Genomic DNA, 23,210 nt, shown 5'->3' on the forward strand with positions numbered 1-23,210 from the left:
GATTATTGCAGGCCACCCTTCACAGTTCATGGATTCTTTGCAGAGGTAGGAAAACATTTGAAATTTAGCTCCGGGCCTTTTTAGACCTCCCTTTTACCTTGCCTGTAACTTTTGCTTTACAAATCAAACGTTGCTGATTTGAAATTGTAGGGAACCACAGAGTAAACCTTGGAGAAAGATTGATTTCAGCCCTACAGGTAGACCAGATCAGAAAATGGACTCCACAGACAAAGCCAGAATTCTACTCTACTGAGATAGGCGCTAGTAGCAGAATCTTGCAAGTCCTCCTGTGTTTTGCCTTCCATCTCTTTTAAGCTCCAGAGAGTCAAGGGGGAGCTGGCCTGAGTCTCTTCCTGTCTTGTGGGCTTAACACAAGCTTCTTCTGCACCTGTTGTTTGCTTAACAGCTGCTGGCTGATTTCTCCAAGGTCATCTCCAAGACCGCTACAGAAAGCTGGCAGGAACTATTTCAATTATTCTTCCTGGACTATCTCTCTTCCTCCTCCTCCTCATTTGTCACTAGTCACTATATAATAAAAAGGTAAAGTTTCCCCCGCACATGCGTGCTAGTCGTTTCCAACTCTAGGGGCCGGTGCTCATCTCCCTTTCAAAGCCGAAGAGCCAGCGCTTGTCCGAGGACGTCTCCTTGGTCATGTGGCCAGCGTGACTAGACGCCAAAGGCGCATGGAACGCTGTTACCTTCCCACCATAGTGGTCCCTATTTTTCTACTTGCATTTTTACGTGCTTTCGAACTGCTAGGTTGGCAGAAGCTGGGACAAGTAACAGGCGCTCACTCTGTTACTATATATAATTTGGAATTTAAGCATCTGCTACATGCTTTAGCATCATTTTCATTTTTCCAGAATGCAGCACAATATGCACATAGATGTGTAGGACATTGTATTTCAGAGGAATTAAATGGTGTCTGTTGAGCTGCATCAGGCCAACAAAATAAAAGGACTATTTCACATGCTAGGCTTAGAGAAAAATGATGATTGGGTTTCCTTTGCCTGTGTTTCCCTATAACTTTAATGGAGTTCCTTACATAGTAGAATAGATCTGGATTTAGAGATGAATATCTCAGAGCCATTCCTGAATGCTTTGATATGTACTTAGTTGAAAGCTTTCAGTTTGTAGTTAATTAAATAGTTGATGAGAATAGCCACCTTTTTTTCTATTTTCAGGGCTATAGATCTTTTTCAAACACTGCCTGATTCTACAATAGATAAAATAGCTAATTTCTGCAAAGTTGAGAGATTCTATTGTGGACAAGTGATTACCACTGATCTTGCAGAAACCCACAGTATGGTATTTATTACCAAGGTGAGATTTACTTTGGTTTCATGTTTATAGTATGGTTTGCACCCTTTTCTTTCTACTAGTTAAGGTTTTTTTTAATCTACAAATTCACAAATGGGTGGATTTGCACACTGCATTAAGTCAGCAGCTCCTAACAATGAACCTATGATCTATGGAAAAATCAGATTATTTCAATGATGTATGTTGTATGTGGAACACCAAAATCTAGTAAGGTTTTGTAGTCTCATGAGATATATCCATTAAAAATATATCTATGCCAAACTAAGGGAATCCATTAATAGAGACCACCAGTGGTGGTCTCTGAATCTCAGGTATCTACTGTATTATAGGCCATCATGATATCAAATGATGACATGCATGTCATATCACACAAATAACAGAAAAATGTAATTAACATCACTTGTACCATGTTGAACATAAATACGTAAGTTGTATCTTCACCTGTGTTTCATAAAAGGATGACGTCTTGACTCCTATATCAGCATTCATTTGCATTCCTCTGTACACATCCATGACTCAGCTTCTTCTACACTTCCAAATTAGCTTGGAAATTCCCTTGACGATATTAGGGACTGTTTAAAATATCTTTGCATAATGGCAAGCTTTAGCCTGAGAACCATTGAATCCACCTCACCAGCCTCAGCCTTTACATTTACACTTCGTTGTAGGCTGCAGCAATGGGATTAATGCTAGTGAGGAAAAACTGTATGGCCGAACATGATATGTGAAGATTGTCTTTTGTCTGAAAATGTCCTCTGATTAAGATTAAACCAGTCCATACCTGGTTTAAAGGAAAATATCTGTAGAACAAAATAGCCAAAACTTAAATGATTTTTCTCTTCAACAATTAGCATGCGGACAGCAGAGTTAGCAAGTAAAAAGTATCACACTTTTATTCTAGTATCTCTATTTTCTTCCCTCTTTTCTCAAAGCACATATAATATTCATGCAAATCCATGTCTTATTTTCCACACATGTTCTAGGTGACCTGTTTTCCTCTATATTGGCAATAAATACATGGCAATCCCATGAAAGGCCCTTTGGGGCATCTGATGTAATCAACCCTATAGGGCCTCTTTTACTATTGTGAATGGATTCTTCTTGTCAGTCAACAGGTTCTGATGTTCATACACCCTCAATAAACACCTCTAAGGGACAGATGTTCTTTGTAATCTGGGCACAGACAGATATTACAACCATTCCCTGTACTAAAGATGGAAAGGATTTTGCTAATGGTTTGTGCGCCAAGCTTTCCGTTTAGCTCCTGAACATTTTGTTACAAAGCTATGTAACATCATCAGCAGGACTTTGTTTGAAGTGTCTTGTCTCATTTCTCTTCATCTTAAATAGGTCTAGTGTGCTAGGGTGGTCGTGTGACTAGCTGGTTGCATGGTGTAAAAGGCAGCTGGTGAGGCGGTGGTCAGTTCTATCATTGATTGATCGTTCTGATGGTCCAGTTTCTTATGAGTTCATATATTGGTTCCAAATCTATATGTTTGTTGATTGAAACATTTGTAGAATACCAGGCTTCGGCAAATTGGCATGCAGGGCAAGTGTTGGTATGGCCAAAGATTCTTATTCCATCCCGGTTGAACTGGTGTTGTTCAATGTCAGTGGGTCGAGATCAGTGATTTTTGGTTGTGTCGCTTGAACGCTAGCCGTCGTTCATGAATTCTTGTTTTCAGTTTTTTGTTTTTTATTTTAATTCCATTTATATCCCGTCCTTCTCCGAAGACTCAGGGCGGCTTACAAGCTTAGCAGTAGCCTTCATTCTATGTATATGCCTGCTTATTAGGGCTTTCCCCCCCCCAAGCGGCATTATTACAAAGTCAGCTTAATTGCCCCCAACAATCTGGGTCCTCATTTTACCTACCTCGGAAGGATGGAAGGCTGAGTCAACCTTGAGCCAGGTGGGATGCGAACCTGTACTAATTGCAGGCAGCTGGTGTTACTTAAGGAGGCATTAGCCCACTGCTCCACCAAGGCTCTTGTCATCCTGTTTGTCCAACATAGAACTGGTTACAATTGTTGCAACTGATTTTATATATTATGTTGCTGCTGTCTACTTTTTGGTTTTGGTTTTGATCTTAGATAGCTCTTGTCAGAGCATGGATGTGGGTTTCTGAGCCACCATTGTTCCCAGGTGTTGTAAAATCCTGGCAGCCATTTCTGATGTTCCTTTGATGTATGGTAGGACTTGTTTCCGTGTTGCGGTTGGCTGAATGGTACGTCAGGGTTTGGATGATATGCATCGGAGTAGGAAGTTTTGGGAATAGCCATTGTGGAGGAAAACATTGAAAAGGTGTTTCTCGTCTGCTTTTTCAGTGACTTGGTGCTACAGTGTGTCTTGGCTCTTTTGAAGAGGGTCTAGATGCAGTTCCTCTTGTGTGCAGTGCGGTTGTGAAACTAAGAATCTGGTTTGTGTGTGTAGATTTTTGGATTATGCTGGTTGTTAGTTCACCATTATCCTGTCTTCTTATGTCAATGTCGAGGAAAGGGAATTGTTGGTCCTTTTCTTCCTCATATGTGAAAGTGATCCCAGTGAACATGTTATTAAGTAGGTGGTGTGTTTCTTCTTGTTTGAAGCATTTAATGATGACAAAAGTGCCATCCATATAACATCCCCAAAATTTTGGCTGGATGGTTGGCAGGACTGTGCATTCAAGCCATTATGTGACTGTTTCTGTTATCAGGCCAGATATGGAAAGGATTTGTTTGGTGTTTTTTTAAAAACAAAGCATAGTTGAACTGGGGAGGAGCTGGGAGAGATAGGCTGGAAAAGAATAAAAATTTATAACCAAGTAGCCTCTGATGCAAGAGGTTCTCCCCAGAAAGTTGGAGGCTATCTATGTAATGAAGCAGGGGAACTTTTAGTTCGAGAAATTGCTATTTTCTGTAAAAATGGGTAAAATTTCAGCCAGAAAATTATATTAAGATTGTTTCTTTCTGTTTTCTATGTGCTGCCAAGTTACACTTAAAGTTCTTATTTCTTTGTACAAGTTAGGACACCATCTGTTTTACTGGGCAAGAAGAAATTAATTTTATTTTCAGTTTTCTAGTGGCCCACAATATCAAATTGCAAGTACTCCTGTTCATTAGGAAAAAGCATTCATTGAGAACTGACAATGCCATTTGTCATTTTTCTAGAACTGTCAGGCCCCAAACCAAGAATAACATGTGACAATTCTTCTAAGCTTGTTGTTGTTGTTGTTAGTTGCGAAGTCGTGTCCGACCCATCGCGACCCTATGGACAATGTTCCTCCAGGCCTTCCTGTCCTCTACCATCTTCTGGAGTCCATCTAGGCCAGGCATGTCCAAAGTCCGGCCCGCGGGCCATTTGCGGCCCGCGGGGCGGTTTAATACGGCCCGCAACAGCCCTCCCTGCTGTATGTAAATGCGGCCCTCCCACGGCCCTCCCTTCTGATTGAGGGCCGCCCCTTCGGGAGCTGCTCCCACCTCCCCCGCCGAGGGGCCGCCCCAGGAAGCGCAGGCCGGCCCAGCTGCCGCCCCCACCCCGCCAGCCAGGCTCCGGGGCTCCATGCGGCTTCCTCCGCCTCCTCCTCCTCCTCCACCAGGCCTGCTCGGGGCCCAGGGCGGCTCCAGTGCGCAGGGGAAGTGCGCGGAGAGCGGATCGCGCCCTCATCCCAGCCGGAGCGCAGCCCAGAGGAGGAGCCACTGGGCCGGGCATGCCCTGAGCGGCTGGGGGTCTCCGGTCGGGCCATGCGGCACTGTGGGCGAGGCGGGGGTGGCCGGCGGGGGTCTTGGCCTGCCCGCCCATCCCGCTGAGCACCTTCCCTGCACGCCGCGGCTGCCCATGGCGGCGGCTCCGGCTCCGGCGGCGCTGGGGCTCCCGGGCGCGGGGGCTCCGGCGGTGCTGGGCTGGCCGCTCTGGTACCACAAGGACCTGAGCCGGGCGGCGGCCGAGGAGCTGCTGGCGTGGGCCGGGTGGGCCGGCAGCTTCCGGGTGCGCGACAGCGAGAGCGTGGCCGGCGCCTTCGCCCTCTGCATGCTGTGAGTCCGGGGACCCGTGGGCGCCGCCTTGGGGACGGGCCGCGGGAGGGAGGGGAGGGGGCCAGGGCACGCCTGGAGAAGACTCCCCCCCGAGGCTGGGCATTCCGTGGTGGCGGCCCCGGAGCCTGGAGCGGGGTCTGTCCAAGCCTCCGATTTCTTTCTTCCTCTTTCTTTCTTTCTTTCTTTCTTTCTTTCTTTCTTTCTTTCTTTCTTTCTTTCTTTCTCTCTCTCTCTCTCTCTCTTCTCTTTCTTCTTCCTCTCCTGCCTCCATTCTCTCTTCTACCTTCCTTCCTTCCTTCCTTCCTTCCTTCCTTCCTTCTCTCTTTCTCCTTCCCTCCCTCCCCCCATTCGTCTTTTCTCCTCCCTGTCTCCTTCCCTCCCTTTCTCCCCCCCTCCCCCTCTCAGCCCTGCCTGACGCTGGACTCCCGGGGGTGACCTTCCGCCATGGAATCCGAGACGACTTTTTCAGCTGCAGAAATGTCAGCCTCCCGGGATGGGCTGGGCGACCCCCCGGCGGGGAGAGGTGACTCCCCTCCCCCTTCTAGTGGCTTTCCCGACTCCGGCCGCACCGATCTGCCGCTCCTCCGGTGGGTTGAAGGGCCGGCTGCCTGGCCAAACTGCCATGATCCTTCCCCTCGCCCCGGGCTTGGCGCGGCGTCTGTGCCGGTGCAGCAAGGATTCGACCCTCCAAACTGCCGACCTTCTGATCAACAAGCTCAGTGTCCTAACCCACTGAAGCGTTCCTTTCATCTTCAGAAAGTTGTGGCGACGTTTCGACGAAATCGAAAACGTCGCCACAACTTTCTGAAGATGAAAGGAATGCGGGAAGAAACCCGAGACTCTAGATCTACACATACAGACACCCGCGAGAATCTACGAAAACATATATATATATATATATATATATATATATATATATATATATATATATATATATATATATATATATATATATGTGTGTGTGTGTGTGTGTGTGTGTGTGTGTGTGTGCGTATAATTCACATATTATATATATTATATAATACACACACCAAGATAAATGCTGTCTATGCATCTATCTATTAATCTATACACACAAACACACACATGGCCCAGCTAATCAGAGTACATGTGTGTGCGCCTGGCCTGGCTGAGCGCGTGGCGGTTCGGCCAGGCAGGAAAAGGTGCAGGAAGCGGCCGCCGCCTGGTAACGCCGCCCCAGCTCACAACGTGGAGGCGGCGAGCAAGCGCGCGCTCAGGGCGAGGCGGCCGCGGTCCAGTGAGGGAAGAGCGCCGAGGGAGTGGCCGGCTGGGCTGCGCTGCTGCCGAGCGAAGCTCGACCGGGGCGCACGCTCTGCTCTGCCTGGCGCCAGCTCAGAGACTCCGCCCGCCAGGCCCTTCTCCCGCTCAGCCAGGCCGGGCGCGCACCGTCAGCCTCGCTACACCGCCTCCACGTTGTGAGCCCGGGCGCCATTAACAGGCGGCGGTCGCTTCCCGCACCTTTTCCTGCCTGGCCGAACCGCTGCGCTCCTCCCCCCCGCCCCAGGCTTGGCGCAGTGTCTGTGCCGGTGCAGCGAGGCTGACGGTGCGCGCCTGGCCTGGCTGAGCGGGAGAAGGACCTGGCGGGCGGAGTCTCTGAGCTGGCGCCAGGCAGAGCAGAGCGGGCACCCCGGCCGAGCTTTGCTCGGCAGCAGCGCAGCCCGGCCAGCCACTCCCTCGGCGGTCTTCCCTCACCGGACTGCGGCCGCCTTGGCCTGAGCGCGTGCTTGCTCGCCGCCTCCACGTTGTGAGCCCGGGCGCCGTTACCAGGCGGCGGCCGCTTCCCGCACCTTTTCCTGTCTGGCCGAACCGCCACGCTCCTCCCCCCGCCGCGGGCTTGGCGCGGCGTCTGTGCCAGTGCAGCGAGGCCGCGCCTTCTTTGCCGCCAGAGCTGCCCCGGCTTCGAAGCCCTCTGGCTCCCCTGGGCGAAGGCAACATCCAGGGAAGGGCGGGTGTGTGTGTGTGTGTGTGTGTGTGTGTGTGTGTACGTGCGCGCATTCTGTGTTTCACAGCCATTTTATGGGCTGGGATGTGGGGAGCTGGACAGGGGTAGGTAGGGCCCTGGCCTAGCAGAATTTGTGAAGTGGTGGAAGTGTGTGAGCTGTTACCAGACAGTCTGACCTTGTCAAAGTAAGTTTGACAAGGTCAGACTCTCTGGTAACAGCTCACACAGTAAGTTTTTTTTTAAAATTTATTTAAAATACATTGTGAAAACTCAGCTGTCAGTTGATCTTATGTTATAAAATGAAAAGTATGCCATTTGCAATTAACTTGGCATAAAATAATTCATTTGCATTTAATTGTAATTGTTCAAAGAATGTTCGGAAAAATGTTCGGCCCTCCAGCATGTTCACTTCATCCAATCTGGCCCTCTTTGAAAAAAGTTTGGACACCCCTGATCTAGGCTCACGCCTACCGCTTCGGTGACTCCATCCAGCCACCTCATTCTCTGTCGTCCCCTTCTTCTATTGCCCTCAATCTTTCCCAGCATTAGGCTCTTCTCCAGTGAGTCCTTCCTTCTCATTAGGTGGCCAAAGTATTTGAGTTTTAGCTTCAGGATCTGGCCTTCTAAAGAGCAGTCAGGGTTGATCTCCTCTAGGACTGACCGGTTTGATCGCCTTGCAGTCCAAGGAACTCGCAGGAGTCTTCTCCAGCACCATAGTTCAAAGGCTTCAATTCTTTGGCGCTCAGCCTTTCTTATGGTCCAGCTTTCACTGCCATACATTGCAACTGGGAAGACCATAGCCTTGACTATACGCACTTTTGTTGACAGGGTGATGTCTCTGCTTTTTAGTGTGCTGTCTAGATTTGCCATGGCTTTCCTCCCAAGGAGCAAGCGTCTTTTAATTTCTTGGCTACAGTCCCCATCTGCAGTGATCTTGGAGCCCAGCAAAATAAAATCTGTCACTACCTCCATTTCTTCCCCATCTATTTGCCAGGAATTGAGAGGGCCAGATGCCATGATCTTGGTTTTCTTAATGTTTAGTTTCAACCCAAGTTTTGCACTCTCCTTCTTCACCCGCAACAAGAGGCTCTTTAGTTCTTCTTCACTTTCTGCCATTAGAGTGGTATCATCTGCATATCTTAGGTTGTTGATGTTTCTTCCGGCAATCTTAATTCCAACTTTTGATTCATCTAGCCCTGCCTTTCTCATGATGTGCTCTGCATATAAGTTAAATAGGCAAGGTGACAGTATACAGCCTTGCCGGACTCCTTTCCCAATTTTGAACCAATCAGTGGTTCCGTGTCCAGTTCTCACTGTTGCTTCTTGGCCCGCATATAGATTTCTCAAGAGACAAATAAGATGGTCTGGTATGCCCATCTCTTTAAGGACTTGCCACAGTTTGTTATGATCCACACAATCAAAGGCTTTAGCATAGTCAATGAAGCAGAAGTAGATGTTTTTCTGGAACTCTCTAGCTTTCTCCATGATCCAGCGTATGTTAGCAATTTGATCTCTAGTTCCTCTGCCTCTTCGAAATCCTGCCTGTACTTCTGGTAGTTCTCGATCCACATACTGCTGGAGTCTAGCTTGTAGGATTTTAAGCATGACTTTACTAGCATGAGAAATGAGTGCAATGGTGCGATAGTTTGAACATTCTTTGGCACTGCCTTTCTTTGGAATTGGAATGTAAACTGATCTTTTCCAATACTGTGGCCACTGTTGAGTTTTCCAAATTTGCTGGCAAATTGAGTGTAGCACTTTTACTGCACCGTCTTTTAAGATTTTGAATAGCTCAGCTGGAATACTGTCACCTCCACTAGCTTTGTTGTTGCTCAGCTTTTCTAAGGCCCACTTCACTTCACATTCTAGGATGTCTGGCTCGAGGTCAGTGACCACCTCATTGTGATTATCAGGGACGTTAAGCTCATTCTTGTATAGTTCTTCTGTGTAATTTTGCCACCTCTTCTTAATCTCTTCTGCCTCTGTTAGGTCCCTGCCATTTTGGTCCTTTATCATGCCCATTTTTGCATGAAACGCTCCTTTCATCTCTCCAATTTTCTTGAAAAGATCTCTGGTCCTCCCTATTTTATTGTTTTCTTCTATTTCTTTGCATTGTTCATTTAAGAAGGCATTCTTATCTCTTCTAGCTATTCTTTGGAATTCTGCATTTAATTGGGCATATCTTTCTTTTTCTCCCTTGCCTTTCGCTTCCCTCCTTTCCTCAGCTATTTGCAAAGCTTCCTCAGACAGCCATTTTGCTTTCTTGCATTTCTTTTTCTTTGGGATGGTTTTGGTTGCTACCTGTTGTACAATGTTGCGAACCTCTGTCCATAGTTCTTCAGGCACTCTGTCTATCAGATCTAATTCCTTAAATCTATTTGTCACCTCTACTGTATATTCAACAGGGATATGATTTAATTCATACCTGACTGGCCTAGTGCTTTTCCCTACTTTCTTTAATTTAAGCCTAAACTTTGCAACAAGAAGCTCATGGTCTGAGCCACAGTCAGCTCCTGGTCTTGTTTTTACTGACTGTAAAGAGCTTCTCCATCTTTGGCTGCAGAGCATATAGTCAATCTGATTTCTTCTAAGCTATTTTTTTATTATTTCACGCCTATAGACAAAATCTTGCCAGATTAAGGACTCTATCTGCAACCACAATACACTCTGTGAACTAATAAGGAGGAGCTATCTTCACTCTATTTCTCTAACACTTGATGTTTGGACTGAATTGTCCTTTACTCTTCTGGAATGCACCCCTTTCCTCCTGGGGATCCACCTTCTCACTGCATTCCATCACAGAACATTATCTATACTTTTGTAATTTTATTTTAAGGTAAAACAGGTTTCATGTATATATCTTTTTTAAAAAAGTTTTTTTATTTTAATTCTTGTGAGGTTGGCCTGTTTCCAAGTTCAAAGCCTTTAGTCATATGCCTCTATATAGTTGCATTATAGCCATTTCAAACCTACTCTCATTTTTACCTTTTAATCGACAAAAAGCCTATACAAATTGTGAAAGTTCTACTTTCTCATATGGTGGGATTAGAGAGAGAATGACAAGTGCAGTAGTCGATGAAAGATAGGCTGCGATAGTGGGAACCACCAAATCACTCCCCATTTGTGTCAGAGGCACATTTAAGGCACTTCCGGGTTGAAAGGATTAGCTGGGGACATCACTGTTGCCCATGTGTGTGTGTGTGTGTGTGTGTGGATTCCTGTCAAGGAGCTGGAGTGAATGATGGGATCTCACCCTACCACACAGGTCTTGAAAGAGTAATGAAATAGTGCCAGAATTTGAATTTGAAGAACTAGGAGATCTCCAGCTGTTTACCCCACACTGGTCAGCCATTCTGCTATCCAAATAGTTTTGGGCCTGAGGCAAATTTCATTCACCAAAACATTTTTGCTCAGCTAAGCAAATATCCATGATTAAATGCATACTTGAAAAAAAAATCAATAGTTAAAAAAAACTCTAGATATTATGAATATTGTTTTATAAAAAATACTTTAGCCTTACTCCTTCACGAGAACCGTAGGTCTCTTCTAAGGTAATGTTTCTGTGATACAGGTAACTGCAGTATACCTTTTATTCCAAAACAATCATTTTGGCACAAGCAAGTATATACAGATATAATCGGTGGTGGAATTCAGATGGTTTGTACCAGTTTGGCAGAACTGGTAGCTAATTTTTTGTGGACTTCAGTGAACCAACTAAAGCCCTAGCCCTTTTCTGCAAGGCCTAGAACAGCCCACCGGAAGTGCATGGATGCCAGTTCTGGAAGTCTGTTCTGAGCCTTAGAGGCCCAGGGGAGGCCTTCCAGGCCCCAAACAGCCCACCAGATGTGTATGGACACCACTTCCGGAAGCCTGTTCTGGGCCCCAGAGGCCCAGGCCCAGAACGGACTTCCGGAAGCGATGTCAATGCAGAGAACCGGTTGTTCAGGTATTTGAATCCCACCACTGGATATAATCAATCAATTCTCAGGCAAGTAGCAGCTTCCAAGTCATACAAACTCTTTTTTAATGAAATACAAACTGAACCACTTCAAGTCTTTTCCCAGGACTGCAGTTTGGCCCCCTTTGCCCTAAATTATCTTTAATTTTTAAAATTTCCTTTTCGGTCTCAAAATGTAATTTGAGAAAGCATTCAGAGTTGACCGTTCTTAGTTCTTTTTAGCATAAAGTTGGATGGAGGCAAGTCACTTTCAGACTTTCAAGGTTCTGTTACTGTAATCTTATAATAATTGTAGCATTAGCATTCACAACTTTGGTTTCCTTCATTGATCTACCTCGGACTGCTAATGAACTTCCAAAGAGAGTCTTAGATCATACATGGATTCTGAATACGGTAACTTTGCTAATTTCTGGTTTAGGTATTGGTTTTTAAAACTCAGACTGATTATTCAGGTGAACAGAATTCTTAATATTATAAGCTGCCTACATTTTCAGACCGTATTTGTTCATTCATTCAGCTCACAGACCTCCATTCAACAAGACAAAATAACTGCCTTTTGTTTTTGTTTTGTTTCATCAGGGCATTTGTGAAGTATTGCGACTGGTTAACCTGAGCACTTGTCCTTCTTATCAAAAATGGATCGCTAAACAGCTGCATTTTCCCAAAAACAAAACATCCACAAAAGAAAGGCAGCAAATGAATTCTGGTATATTACATGTTGACTTCTGTAAAGGTGTAATTCTTGTAAACATAGCATATGATAATGGTGTTGGTCTTACAGTCCAAAGAACTACCGGTAGTTCTTTGTGGGCAAAATATTTAAGGCAAACATACTTTTTGATTGGAAGGTAGAGAGAAAATATCAACTCCAGGTAGTCTTCGAGTTATGACCAGTTTTTCAATGACTGTTCAGAATTACAACAGTGCTGAATAAGGGGAGCTTGCAAAGAGTCCTTAGAATTCAGCATTCCTTCAGTTATAGGAACTATGATCAAAGTTCTTTTTAGCCAGCTTATTATTACAACACTCCAGCAAGCTGCATTGTTTGGTTCCCAGTCCCAGTTGCCATCATAACTGAGGACTACCTTAATCTTTTTATTTTGTTTCTTATTGATGATGTGCTGTGTATATAAATGTATACACACCAACACAAATCATTTTTATTATGCAACTGTATACTCATCTCTGTAAAATTATTTTTTCCCAATTGGCAAGTGGGAATCTAAAAATATTAGACACTAAAATTTTAAGCTTTGATTATGATAAAAAGTAGATATTATGTCATACTATTCTACCAGGTTTTATTCTCCTTTGCTAATCTTTGCATGAAAAGCTTTTCAGGAAAGCATGTAACCAAGCAATTTAGTTTATGTTTCTTTGGAACATTCTTGTGCAATTCTAGACAAACCTGCTTCTATAAAATAATTTTCTGGTTCAAACTTTTATTGCTTTATCAAAATATAAAATACAAAGAGAAATTCAAAAAAGTAATAGAAAAGTAGGAGGAGGGGGAGGGAAAGGAAAAAAAAGATATAATGTAAAGAGGGAAAAAGAAAGTATGTACAAGCCATTTCTATAACAATAAGCCTATCTAATTAGCAAAAACAAAAGGTTTCATTTCTTTTTTTCATTGCAAGCACAAAATCCGGAAGCAATTTCAAAATAGAAACAAGGTTAGATATATTCTCTTCTTTGAATAAAAGAATCAGTTTGACCATCTCTGCTTTCCTTTGCTTTGGGGAATAGTATATGCTTTTATTAACTCATTAATCTTTATCGTAATTCATATCAAGAAAATCCTCTACATTATTTTAATTTTTTTAACCATAAAGGGAAAAAACACTTTTTCTAATTTTGATATTTTACTAACTTTAAAAAAATATTCAAGTAACTCCTTCATTTTAAACTCAAAACACAATACTACATTAGAGCTTTCATTCAATATATATATCATACCAATACAAGCCCAATTAACTCCAATTAGCTCATTGAATTCAAATCTCTCCCTTGAGTTTATCCTCATGGAGTAAATCTTTTTCTTCTCTTATTTTCAAATTTAATCAATAGTATTTTATAAACTTTGGGAATTACTCAGCATTACATAAAAAGACAGAAGACATGCATTTACAAACTCATTTTATACATACAAAACTATCTGAAAGCTTTCTTTCAATACATATATCAAAGTTATAAAAATCCATCTTAATTAATTAAGTCATTAAATTTAAGTCACTCCCTCCAGTTTATCTTCATAAAATGAAATCTGTTTCTTCCCAGGAGTATCTATCAAGTCTCTTTTCTTCAAGAGATTCTCAGCCTTATTTATATCTGTGAAAAAATATCCCAAAGTTGTTCTGTTAGATGTTGTAGATTAATCTGGAGCAGATCCTCATAGAATAAAAGTTTCCTTCTCTAAGATGTCTATCATATCTTTTTTTCTTCAAAAGATTCTCAGCCTTCTTAGTATCCATGAAGAAAATGTCCCAGACGTGACCTCTTAGGAGTTGTAAATTTACTTGGCACTCTTATTTCAGTTGCATCATCATAATAAAAGCTGGTGTCAGATTTATATTCCAGAGGTACAATTAAGCTATTTACATTATCCCGCATTTGTAAAGTTGACACAGTGGGTTGGTGATTTTCTACACCTAATTGTGTCTCTTGTTCTTTTTAAACATCCTCTGTATAATTAATATCTTTGGACCCTATAGGATTTATGGTATAAATGATTTTCTGTATGAACTTTTCAAAGATTTTTTTGACGACAGACTCCAGCTCAGAGTTAAACATCTTTGTAGCTTCCTCTAGTAGTGGTCAAATAATGTTCTCTCTCTCTCTCTCTCTCTCTCTCTCTCTCTCTCCATCTATTTTTCTAGCCAATAGGAGTTCGTTAAAATTGGAAAATTTCAACAACCACAACAAGTTACAGATTATTTTAAAAGTTAATTAAGACCACAACTTTTATCCTTATATTTCAAAAGAAAAAATACTCCATGCTTCCTTATTTTAGCTGCCACCACCAACCCTCTTCCTTGTCATTTAACTATAAAGAAGTCTCAAAGATGGTGATAGCTTCAAAAAGGAGTGATAAGCCCTAAATAAAGAGGGACTCTTTTAACTAGTAGAGATATTGTCTCATCAATTGATTAAGAAATGAAGGGCACAGATTATTGTCTGTTTGAGAAGTAAATTCCAAAATGGCTGTTTTATCCAACAACAAGGTGATTTCAGCCCGAAACCCCCAGCTTCAGCTCACCAACTATTTTGAATCCCAGCTTGCAGATTGTTGGTGTTATCGGAGGATCTTAAGGGATGATTCTGGGACTCTCCCTAATCCAGAAGGAACAAATAAATGAAAGGAAGCCCGTTCCTTCTGTTATTAAATTGGAAAAAATGACAGTCCATAGAGAAGAGATTCTCTGGGCCTGTCAAGTGCTGTCCAAGTCTTCATAGGAAGTCTCTATAAAATAGTTGTCGATAGAGAGAAAATGTCCTATTTAGTTAAAGAAGGTACAACAAAACAAAAAATACTTGAATACTGGAAGCCCACCTAAACTAAGAAGGAAAGGAATAAGCAGAGTAGGCCCTTTCTTTAAAATATACTATACTATCCATGGCATGGATCATAGAGAGGGAGGGTAGGGCAAATTCTGAGCTAAAATGCAGGAAATAGGAAATGGGAGGGGAAAAAACCCCGAGAACAGTTTTTGTTTATCATTTTCAAAGTTTACTGAAGAAGAGAGAGACAAAAACAAGAAAAACATTGATCATTCACAACCGAAAGCTATTCAGAATTGGCATTTGGCCTTAGTAACTTTTTTTACCCAGAAATTTGCTTCAACTGCATGGCAGCCATATTATCAGATCTTCATTCTTATCATATTTGTTTGCCTTTTCTGTGTTCTGCCCGAATTGCAATATAGTGTTGCATGGATGAAAACACTGTAAGAACAAACAAACAAGAAAGGTGAAAATGTTCTAATTTAATTCCTGACTTTAAAAGCATACCCAAGTGTGAAAACAAAGGATAGACCTGGATTGAGTAACATCTGCAATATCTCTCCTCCCCTCCCCACACTTTCTAGAGATTGCCTGTGTTGATAGATTCAAAAGCAGCATGTGGAACTCCTATTCTGGACACAGATTGAGGGACCTGAAAACCTATTACTTACAGAGGAAGAATTTATCCCATGAAAACTATAAAAGAGATGAGAAGCAGATCTGTCGCTCCAATAAGAGTTGTAAAAGTGTAGTGATAAATGAGCAGAAGCCTGATAGAAGGTGAGAAAAGCATTGCTTGTGTCTCTAGGGATGGCATATTTGTTGGCACTGTCAGTTTTCATTCCTGGGGGGGTCTGTGGCCTTGCTCAGGGCAAGCTATCATGGTATCCAAGCATGATACAGGTAAATTGGGGGGGGGGCAGGGTAGAGGATAGATCAGGAAAAAGCTGGGCGCTATAAGGCTCTGATACTGTTGTGTAGAAGATAAACGAATCATAGAAATACTGTGAGAGGCCAGTTTTTCACTTTGCTAAAGAATTTTTATCAAAGCAGGCACTTTTACACCAAGGGCTGCTGGGTTAATTTACTGGGTAAACTGGGAAGGATCAATAAACTTTATGTCCAGCTTTTTTTACAATGGGACAGAAGGTCAAAATCCAGTGGAAAACCACACCAAATCCTCCATTGCAATCCTGACATCCTTTTGCCTGGATACATCTGTGGCGCACTTGCCTGTGCCAAATGCAGCTTTTCTTTAAGTGGAGCTAAGTAGCCTGGCTCTCCTGCAGCAAGTCTGTGCCCTCAAGGAACAGCAGATGCTGGAGCTTAGGAGAGCAACTTGCAGGGCTCGTAGCCATGGACAGTCTGAAAAGGAGACATCTCTATGGAGGAATGTATTGAGTTGTTGCATACAAAGTCTGCAAGAAGGAAGTTTTCATCCAGTTGTCCTGCTGAGAAAAGACAGATCAAAATGGTGAATGGAAATCCCACTCCCAATTACTGTAGTTCACCAAGGATTACCTCTATGCAGATAAAGGTGAGGATAAAGGGTGTATGAATCTTTTCTTCAGGCTGTCTACCCGAAAAACTTTTAAAGTGGCAAACTCTTGAGTAGATGTGTCCCTTAGCTGGAATCAGGGCTGCAGCTTCAAATGTTTAATACAGTTGCATACTGGATGAGGAAGTAATGTACTTGTTCCATCCTCTCCAAAAACTTCAGCAACCTAAGCATGTTGATTGATTTTTTGTTGTTGTTGTTTTTTTATTGAAAAGTTTTTCAATACATTTTATCTTTAACAACCCCTCCCCACCCACCCCCTTCCCAGCCCTACCCAACCCTCCCCCCTCCACTTCCCCCCTCCCCTTCCCCCCTCCCCGTCCCCGACTTCCCAGAGCTAAATACAAGGTATAAAAGTAAAAACAATCATAAACAACCATATGCTAACAACAATAAACTATTAAATCTATCGCACTTTAGCTCTTATAAAGTGACTACAAGCAATACAAATATCACATCAATACTTATTCAAATGCTAAATGAAACTTTTTAGTCTCATATTTATTCTGGATATAATCAATCCATTTTTTCCACTCCATAATATAACGTTGTTGCGAATGGTCTTTCAAATACGCCGAAATCTTTGCCATTTCCGCCAGGTTAGAAACTTTTAAAGTCCATTCTTCTATAGTCGGCAGTTCCTCCTTCTTCCAATATTGACCTACTAAACGTCTTGCTGCCGTAATTAAGTTCAACATCAACTTAGTGTCCACAACAGTAGTATCAGTAATTATGCCCAGTAAAAACAATTGTGGACAAAACTTTATCCTTTTCTTAAATATCTTCTGCATATTCCACCAGATTTTAATCCAGAACGCTTTAACCTTTTTACAGGTCCACCATATATGAAAATACGTTGCGTCTTCGCCACCACACCTCCAACATTTAGGCTGATAGTTCGGATACATACTTGCAAGCTTTTTAGGATCTAAATGCCACCTATAAAACATTTTATAAAAGTTCTCTCTTAAATTCTGAGCTTGTGTAAATTTTACGTTTCTCACCCAGATCTTTTCCCAAGTATCCATTGTAATAACTTCTTGAATATTCTGAGTCCATTTTATCATGCAATCTTTAACAAGTTCTGTTTCTGAGTCAATTTCTATCAATGCAAGATATATCCGTTTGATATGTGCTGGACCCTGATTTCTAATTTGCTTTACCAGATTTTCATCAGCCATTGAAAAACCAATTTTCTGATCTTCTTTCCACCTGGCCTGTAGTTGCCCATATTGAAACCAGGTTTGAACAATCTTCTCTTCTCTTAAAAAGTTATACGGCTTCAAACACCATACATTCCTTTCCAAACTTAAGATTTCCTTATATGTAGTCACATCATGTTTGAACCCAACATTTATGTTTTCTATTGCGTGTTTCGGTATTGCCCATAAAGGTATCTTGTAATTTAACTTATGTCTATACTTTTTCCAAACTCGCAACAAAGCATGTCTTAAAATATGCACCTTAAACACATTATCTACCTTCTTATCATACAATAAATATGCATGCCAGCCAAATAACAAGTCATGGCCTTCAAGATTTAATAATCTCCCTTGTGTTAAATTAATCCAATCACTTATCACTGACAACGCAGCAGCTTCATAGTATAGTTTAAAGTTGGGCATTTTAAGACCACCTCTTTCACGCGTATCCTGCATAATCTTAAATTTAACTCGTGGCCTTTTCCCTGCTCATACAAATTTATTGATACCCTTTTGCCATTCCTCCAAATTTAAGTCCTTTTTAAGAATGGGTATCATTTGAAATAAAAACAGAAATTTCGGCAAAACATTCATTTTCACTGCTGCGATTCTTCCCAGTATTGACAATTGTAACTTTTTCCAGCTGTCCAATTCTTTTTGAACTTCACCCCAAAGCTTTTGATAATTATTTTTATATAACTTTGCATTTGAGGGTGACAAATAAACCCCCAAATATTTAACCCTTTTGACAATTTCAAATCCAGTTAACCCTTCTAGAACAGCCTTTTGTAATACTGTCATGTTTTTAGCCAATATTTTAGTTTTTTGTATGTTAACCTTGAATCCAGAAACTTTCCCACATTGCATTATTATCTCCATCAGGTCCACAACAGAATTTTCTGGCTGGGTCACTGTAACAACCAGATCATCTGCAAACGCCCTCAATCTATAATCCTGATCTCTTATTTGAATTCCCTTAATTTTTTCCGAATTCCGTATTTTGATCAATAATATCTCCATTGTTAAAACAAATAATAGAGGTGATAACGGACACCCTTGCCTTGTACCCTTTTCAATATTACATACTTCAGTCAGACTGTTATTTACTATTATACGGGCTGTTTGCTTTTAATATAATGCCCTAATTGGTTGTAAAAATTTATCCCCAAAATTCATTTTATCTAATACTTTCATCAAGAATTGCCAATCCAGTTGGTCAAAGGCTTTTTCTGCGTCCAGAAAGATCAGCGCTGCAGGGATCTGGTTGTTCCTTTCCAAAAATTCCAACAAGTCAACTATATGCCTCACGTTATTTTTCATTTGTCTACCACTAATAAACCCAGTTTGATCACCATGAATTATCTGTTGCAGTACCCTCATTAATCTGTTAGCTAAAACCTTAGCAAATATCTTGTAGTCCGTATTCAAAAGTGATATTGGTCTATAATTTCTTACTTGAGTGACATCCTGATCTTCCTTCGGGATCAAAGAAATAAAAGCAGTTTTCCAAGACAGAGGCACCCCTCCCCCCTGTTGTTGTTGTTGTTAAGGAAGGGAATTCAGAAGGCGATCCTAGAAATTTAAATGGATAAAAACAGGAGCCTTTCCAACTCTGCTAATGACACTTTTGTGATGGAAACGATATAGCCCCTGGATCCCAGTAGACATCTGGATCATGAGTTTATAGCCAATAAATGCCCAGCAGAGTGGGGAAAGAGAAAGCTGTGATGCCAAGTGATAATGATTCTATATGATCATTTATTATCAGTTGCAAAGGTCTTGCTCACAGTCATCTGTTGTCTGGACTACTGCTATGCATTCTACACGGAGCTGCCCTTGAAAAGCATTTGGAAGCTTCAACTGGTGCAGAATGCAACTATATGGGTAGTAAAGGGTGTTGGATATTCCCCATATGTAACACCAATGCTTCATGAGTTGCATTGGTTGCTAGTGTGTTTCGGGATGCAGTTCAAGGTGTTGGTTATCACCTTTAAAGCCTTTTATGGCTTGGGGCCAGGTCCCAGATATTTCTATCCATCCAATTTGGTCAGACAGGTTAGTATCCCATCAGCCAAGGAATATTGGTTGGTAGAGACCTGCCTTCTGAAATATTCTCCCTTCAGATATCAAGATGATCCTGACACCAAGGGCCTGGAGTCCTAAGTGTGTTAAGAGGCTTGTTGCCTGGCTATATTACCATCCATAGTAACAGTTTTACTTGGTATCATATATATTATTTTGTGCTGTCTTGATTGTTTTAAAGTTTTATAATGTACCCTACGCACAGTTGCTTCTTGAGATGGGCAGTTATAGAAATCAGTCAGTCAAACAAACATATAAATATTGTGTGTTGTAGAATAGGACCAGCTCAAGCCACTTTCCATCACTAGTTTCCACAAACATAGGTTTCTCTGATTAACAGTGTGGACAATTTATATTTGCTGTACTATCATCTCATCTATGAAGTTAGCTGCCTAATCTAAATCTTAAAAAAGCAGAGCCTTGTATTTGTATATCTGAGAGTGTACAAAGAGTAACAGGGATAATTTGCCTATTGTTGATTGTCTGAACTCTGCTTAATTGTTTGAGGGCACTGCTGTTACATTCGTGGGAGAAGAATCTGCCATGTTTCCTGAAGTCGAGACTTTTGACCAATTTGGGCACTCGCTTGCCACATGTCATACAGTTCCACAGATGTGGCACTTACAGCAGTAATGGAATTAGAGATCTATACTATAGTATAGAAGCTTTGGCTATATATCCTCTTCATTTAGTGTTGCTCTCCTAGCTACAGCATCAGTTCTAAGTCTTTATCTAAAGTTCTGGCAATTTTCTGTTAAAGAAATGTTGCCCTCAATGACTGGCACAGCTCATTTGACTGTTCCTTCTTTCAGCTGGCTCGGAACAAAATTCGCTCTGGAGTGATCTATAGGAAGTTCTGCTGGTTGACATGTCACAAAAAGTTCACAATGGGTTGTAAAAGTGAGAAATGGATTCTGGGCTCCTACAAGGATTTTTAACAAAATCCCATGAAAGTGAAGAAATACTGAAGGGACTGTTTCTTGCTTGGGCAAGCCTAGTCCCAAATGCTACGTTAGTTTGTTATTTATACATTAACTTGCTATCAATGTTGTAAAAATGTTTTAGTAAGTTGTTCTGTGCGCAGCTCCCCGCTCAAGGATCTGATGCCCATTTCCACAATCAAAGGCATGATTAGATGTATCTTTGAGTAGAGTACTAAAGCGTGTAAAATTGATGTCAATACTTTGAAGTAGGCTAAATTTGGAAACGGACACCCCAAGGTCTCCTGGAACTTTGTAGTTATAAAATATCTTGAAAGCTTGATATGTTTTTTTTACTCTCTTCTTATATGGATGAGATACAAGGCAGGGTTATCTTAATTTGGACCTGAGGGTCAAATTCCTAGGAAACATGACCTGCAACCAAGCCCCCACTCCTGCTATCCTTACCACCCAGAATGAAACAGGAGATGGGAACACTGGCAGCATATCAGCTTGATGGCCATATCAGGGTTGATTGGCAGCCTTGGTACAAAAGGTTTTATGGATGCCCACTTTGTTTACATAGAGCATAGAACATTAGAGTAATAGAGGTGAAAGGGACCTTGGAGGTCTTCTAGTCCAATCCCCTGCTCAAGCAGGAGACCCTACACCATTTTGGACACTTCTTGAAAACCTCCACTGATGGATAAGTGTTCAGGTCTGTCAAGTTCCTTCTATATCTTGAGTCAATCTTCTAAAGTGTTGGCTATTTCCCCCAGCTTGGTGTGATCCGCAAATTTGATCTTCCCCTTCTATACCCTCCTTTTAATCATTTATGAAGATGTTGAAGACTACTGGGACTAAGACAGAACCTTGAGAGATCCTGTTGCATGCTTCCCTTGATTTTGATGTAGTTCCATGGAGGACTACACATTGAGTGTGGTTGGTCAGCCAGTTCCGAATCCACCTGGCGGTGATGCTGTCTATCCCACATTTTTCTGTCTTACGAAGAAGTAGACTATGGTATACTTTGTCAAATGCCTTACTGAGGTTTAAGCAAAACTATGTCCACAGTATTTCCCTGATCCTTCCTTCTTTCTCATTTTAATGTCTTTATATTTGAAAATATATTATTCCTTTTCACAAATTTTTGCTTCTTTCAATGAGAAATGCAAGGTTCGTAACAGCTAATTAGCTAGCTGCACATTGCTTGAAGGAGTCTTTAGAGCAGACATGTCAAACACGAGGCCCGGGGGCCGGATCCGGCCCACGAAGTGGTTTCATACAGCCCGCGAAGCCATCCTGGAAACAATGAGGGAACGGCCCCCACTGCCTTGGCCCTGGCCCAGAGACCCTCCTTCTGCCAGAGACCCTCAGATCTGTCCCACTCCTGCCCAGGCCCCCATAGGCACCCTTGATGCGAACGATGTAGAGCTGGCCACGCCCACCCAGTAGGCCATATGCACTCTAGCCACGCCCACCCAGTAGGCCACGCCCACCCAGGCCACGCCCACCCAGGCCCCTGAGGGCAACCTCAATGCTGATGCGGCCCTCAATGAAATTTGAGTTTGACACCCCTGCTTTAGAGTATAACTGAAAAGCTGCACCTTCTTCTTTCTGGATTTGCTCTGGATTAGAGGGGGCTCACATGGCCAGGGAGTGAGGGAAGGAAACTGAGAAACCAACCTTGAGGGAATAATTAACACCTATCTCTGTTTCTTCCTGCCCAGCTCATTCTGGCCAAGTGGATGTGCTCCAGGTCTCTCTTACTAAATATCATTTTATGGGGCTGAGGAAGCAAACCTTCTGTGTCATGGACCCCACTGTCTGCAACAGCACCCTCTCTCTTGAGGTTCCAAAAAGTGCTTAAGACCCTGCCTTTGCTCCCCAGCCTGCAATTGTGGGGCCCTTGGTTTAAGTTGTTACTCTTTTGTTTGATTTAGTCCAGGCTGCCTATGAAGTTATACATTTTTACTGATTTGTATTTGTATTTGTAAGCCACCTAGAATCTGTGGGAAAGGGTGACTGTAATAAAGCAGCTTTGCTTAACTGGACTCCCTGCAAATTAACAGAATAACAGAGTTGGAAGGGTCATTGGAGGTCTTCTAGTCTAACCCCCTGCTCAGGCAGAAAAGCCTATAACCATTTCAGACAAATGGTTGTCCAACCTCTTCTTTAAAAAGTGGAAAGTGTTGGAGCATTCACAACTTCTGGATGCAAGTTGTTCCATTGATTAATTCTTCTAACCATCAGGAAATTTCTTCTCAGTTCTAGGTTGCTTCTCTCCTGCTGTTCTGAGGCAGCCCAACATGACATGTGCTGGCTGGGGACTGTGAGATTTGTGATTCAGACTCATCTCAGTGTTAGGATATAGAGAGGCGGAGAAATGGCCTTGAAGCAAATGTTTAAAAACTGAGGACAGATGTATTCCTTAAATCTTGGGAATAGAGATTGCATTAAGAGGAGACTCAAATTGGCTCCTCCCTGCATCCTGGGGTGTGAGAGGGGAGAAAAAGCAGAATCAGACTTGCAGGATTTTGTATTAGGACCCACCTAAATAAAGTAGAATTCTGGTTCTCCTGCAGAATTTGCTTCCTGATTTGGTCTTCCTCCAAGGGCTGGTATAGGGAAGGAAAATAAGAGCAGTGGGACCTTGTTTTGAAGATATTCATTTTTTTAAAAAAAAAGTTGGTTC

General features: G+C 42.3%; 1 protein-coding gene across 1 annotated transcript in view; it reads left to right on the top strand.

Annotated features, from left to right (window-relative positions):
* Positions 1-23,210, top strand: part of CNBD2 (cyclic nucleotide binding domain containing 2) — a gene marked incomplete at its 5' end in the record, with an annotated part of 36,993 nt that overhangs the window by 9,413 nt on the left and 4,370 nt on the right. Inside the window, 3 exons of the mRNA XM_083354045.1 lie at positions 1,185-1,323; positions 11,832-11,958; positions 15,338-15,533. Of these exons, the coding sequence (XP_083210171.1) occupies positions 1,185-1,323; positions 11,832-11,958; positions 15,338-15,533 (462 nt within the window). The remainder of the gene's footprint in view (positions 1-1,184; positions 1,324-11,831; positions 11,959-15,337; positions 15,534-23,210) is intronic.

Source organism: Vipera ursinii (genome assembly GCF_947247035.1).
Source record: "Vipera ursinii genome assembly, chromosome: 1".
NCBI lineage: Eukaryota > Metazoa > Chordata > Lepidosauria > Squamata > Viperidae > Vipera > Vipera ursinii.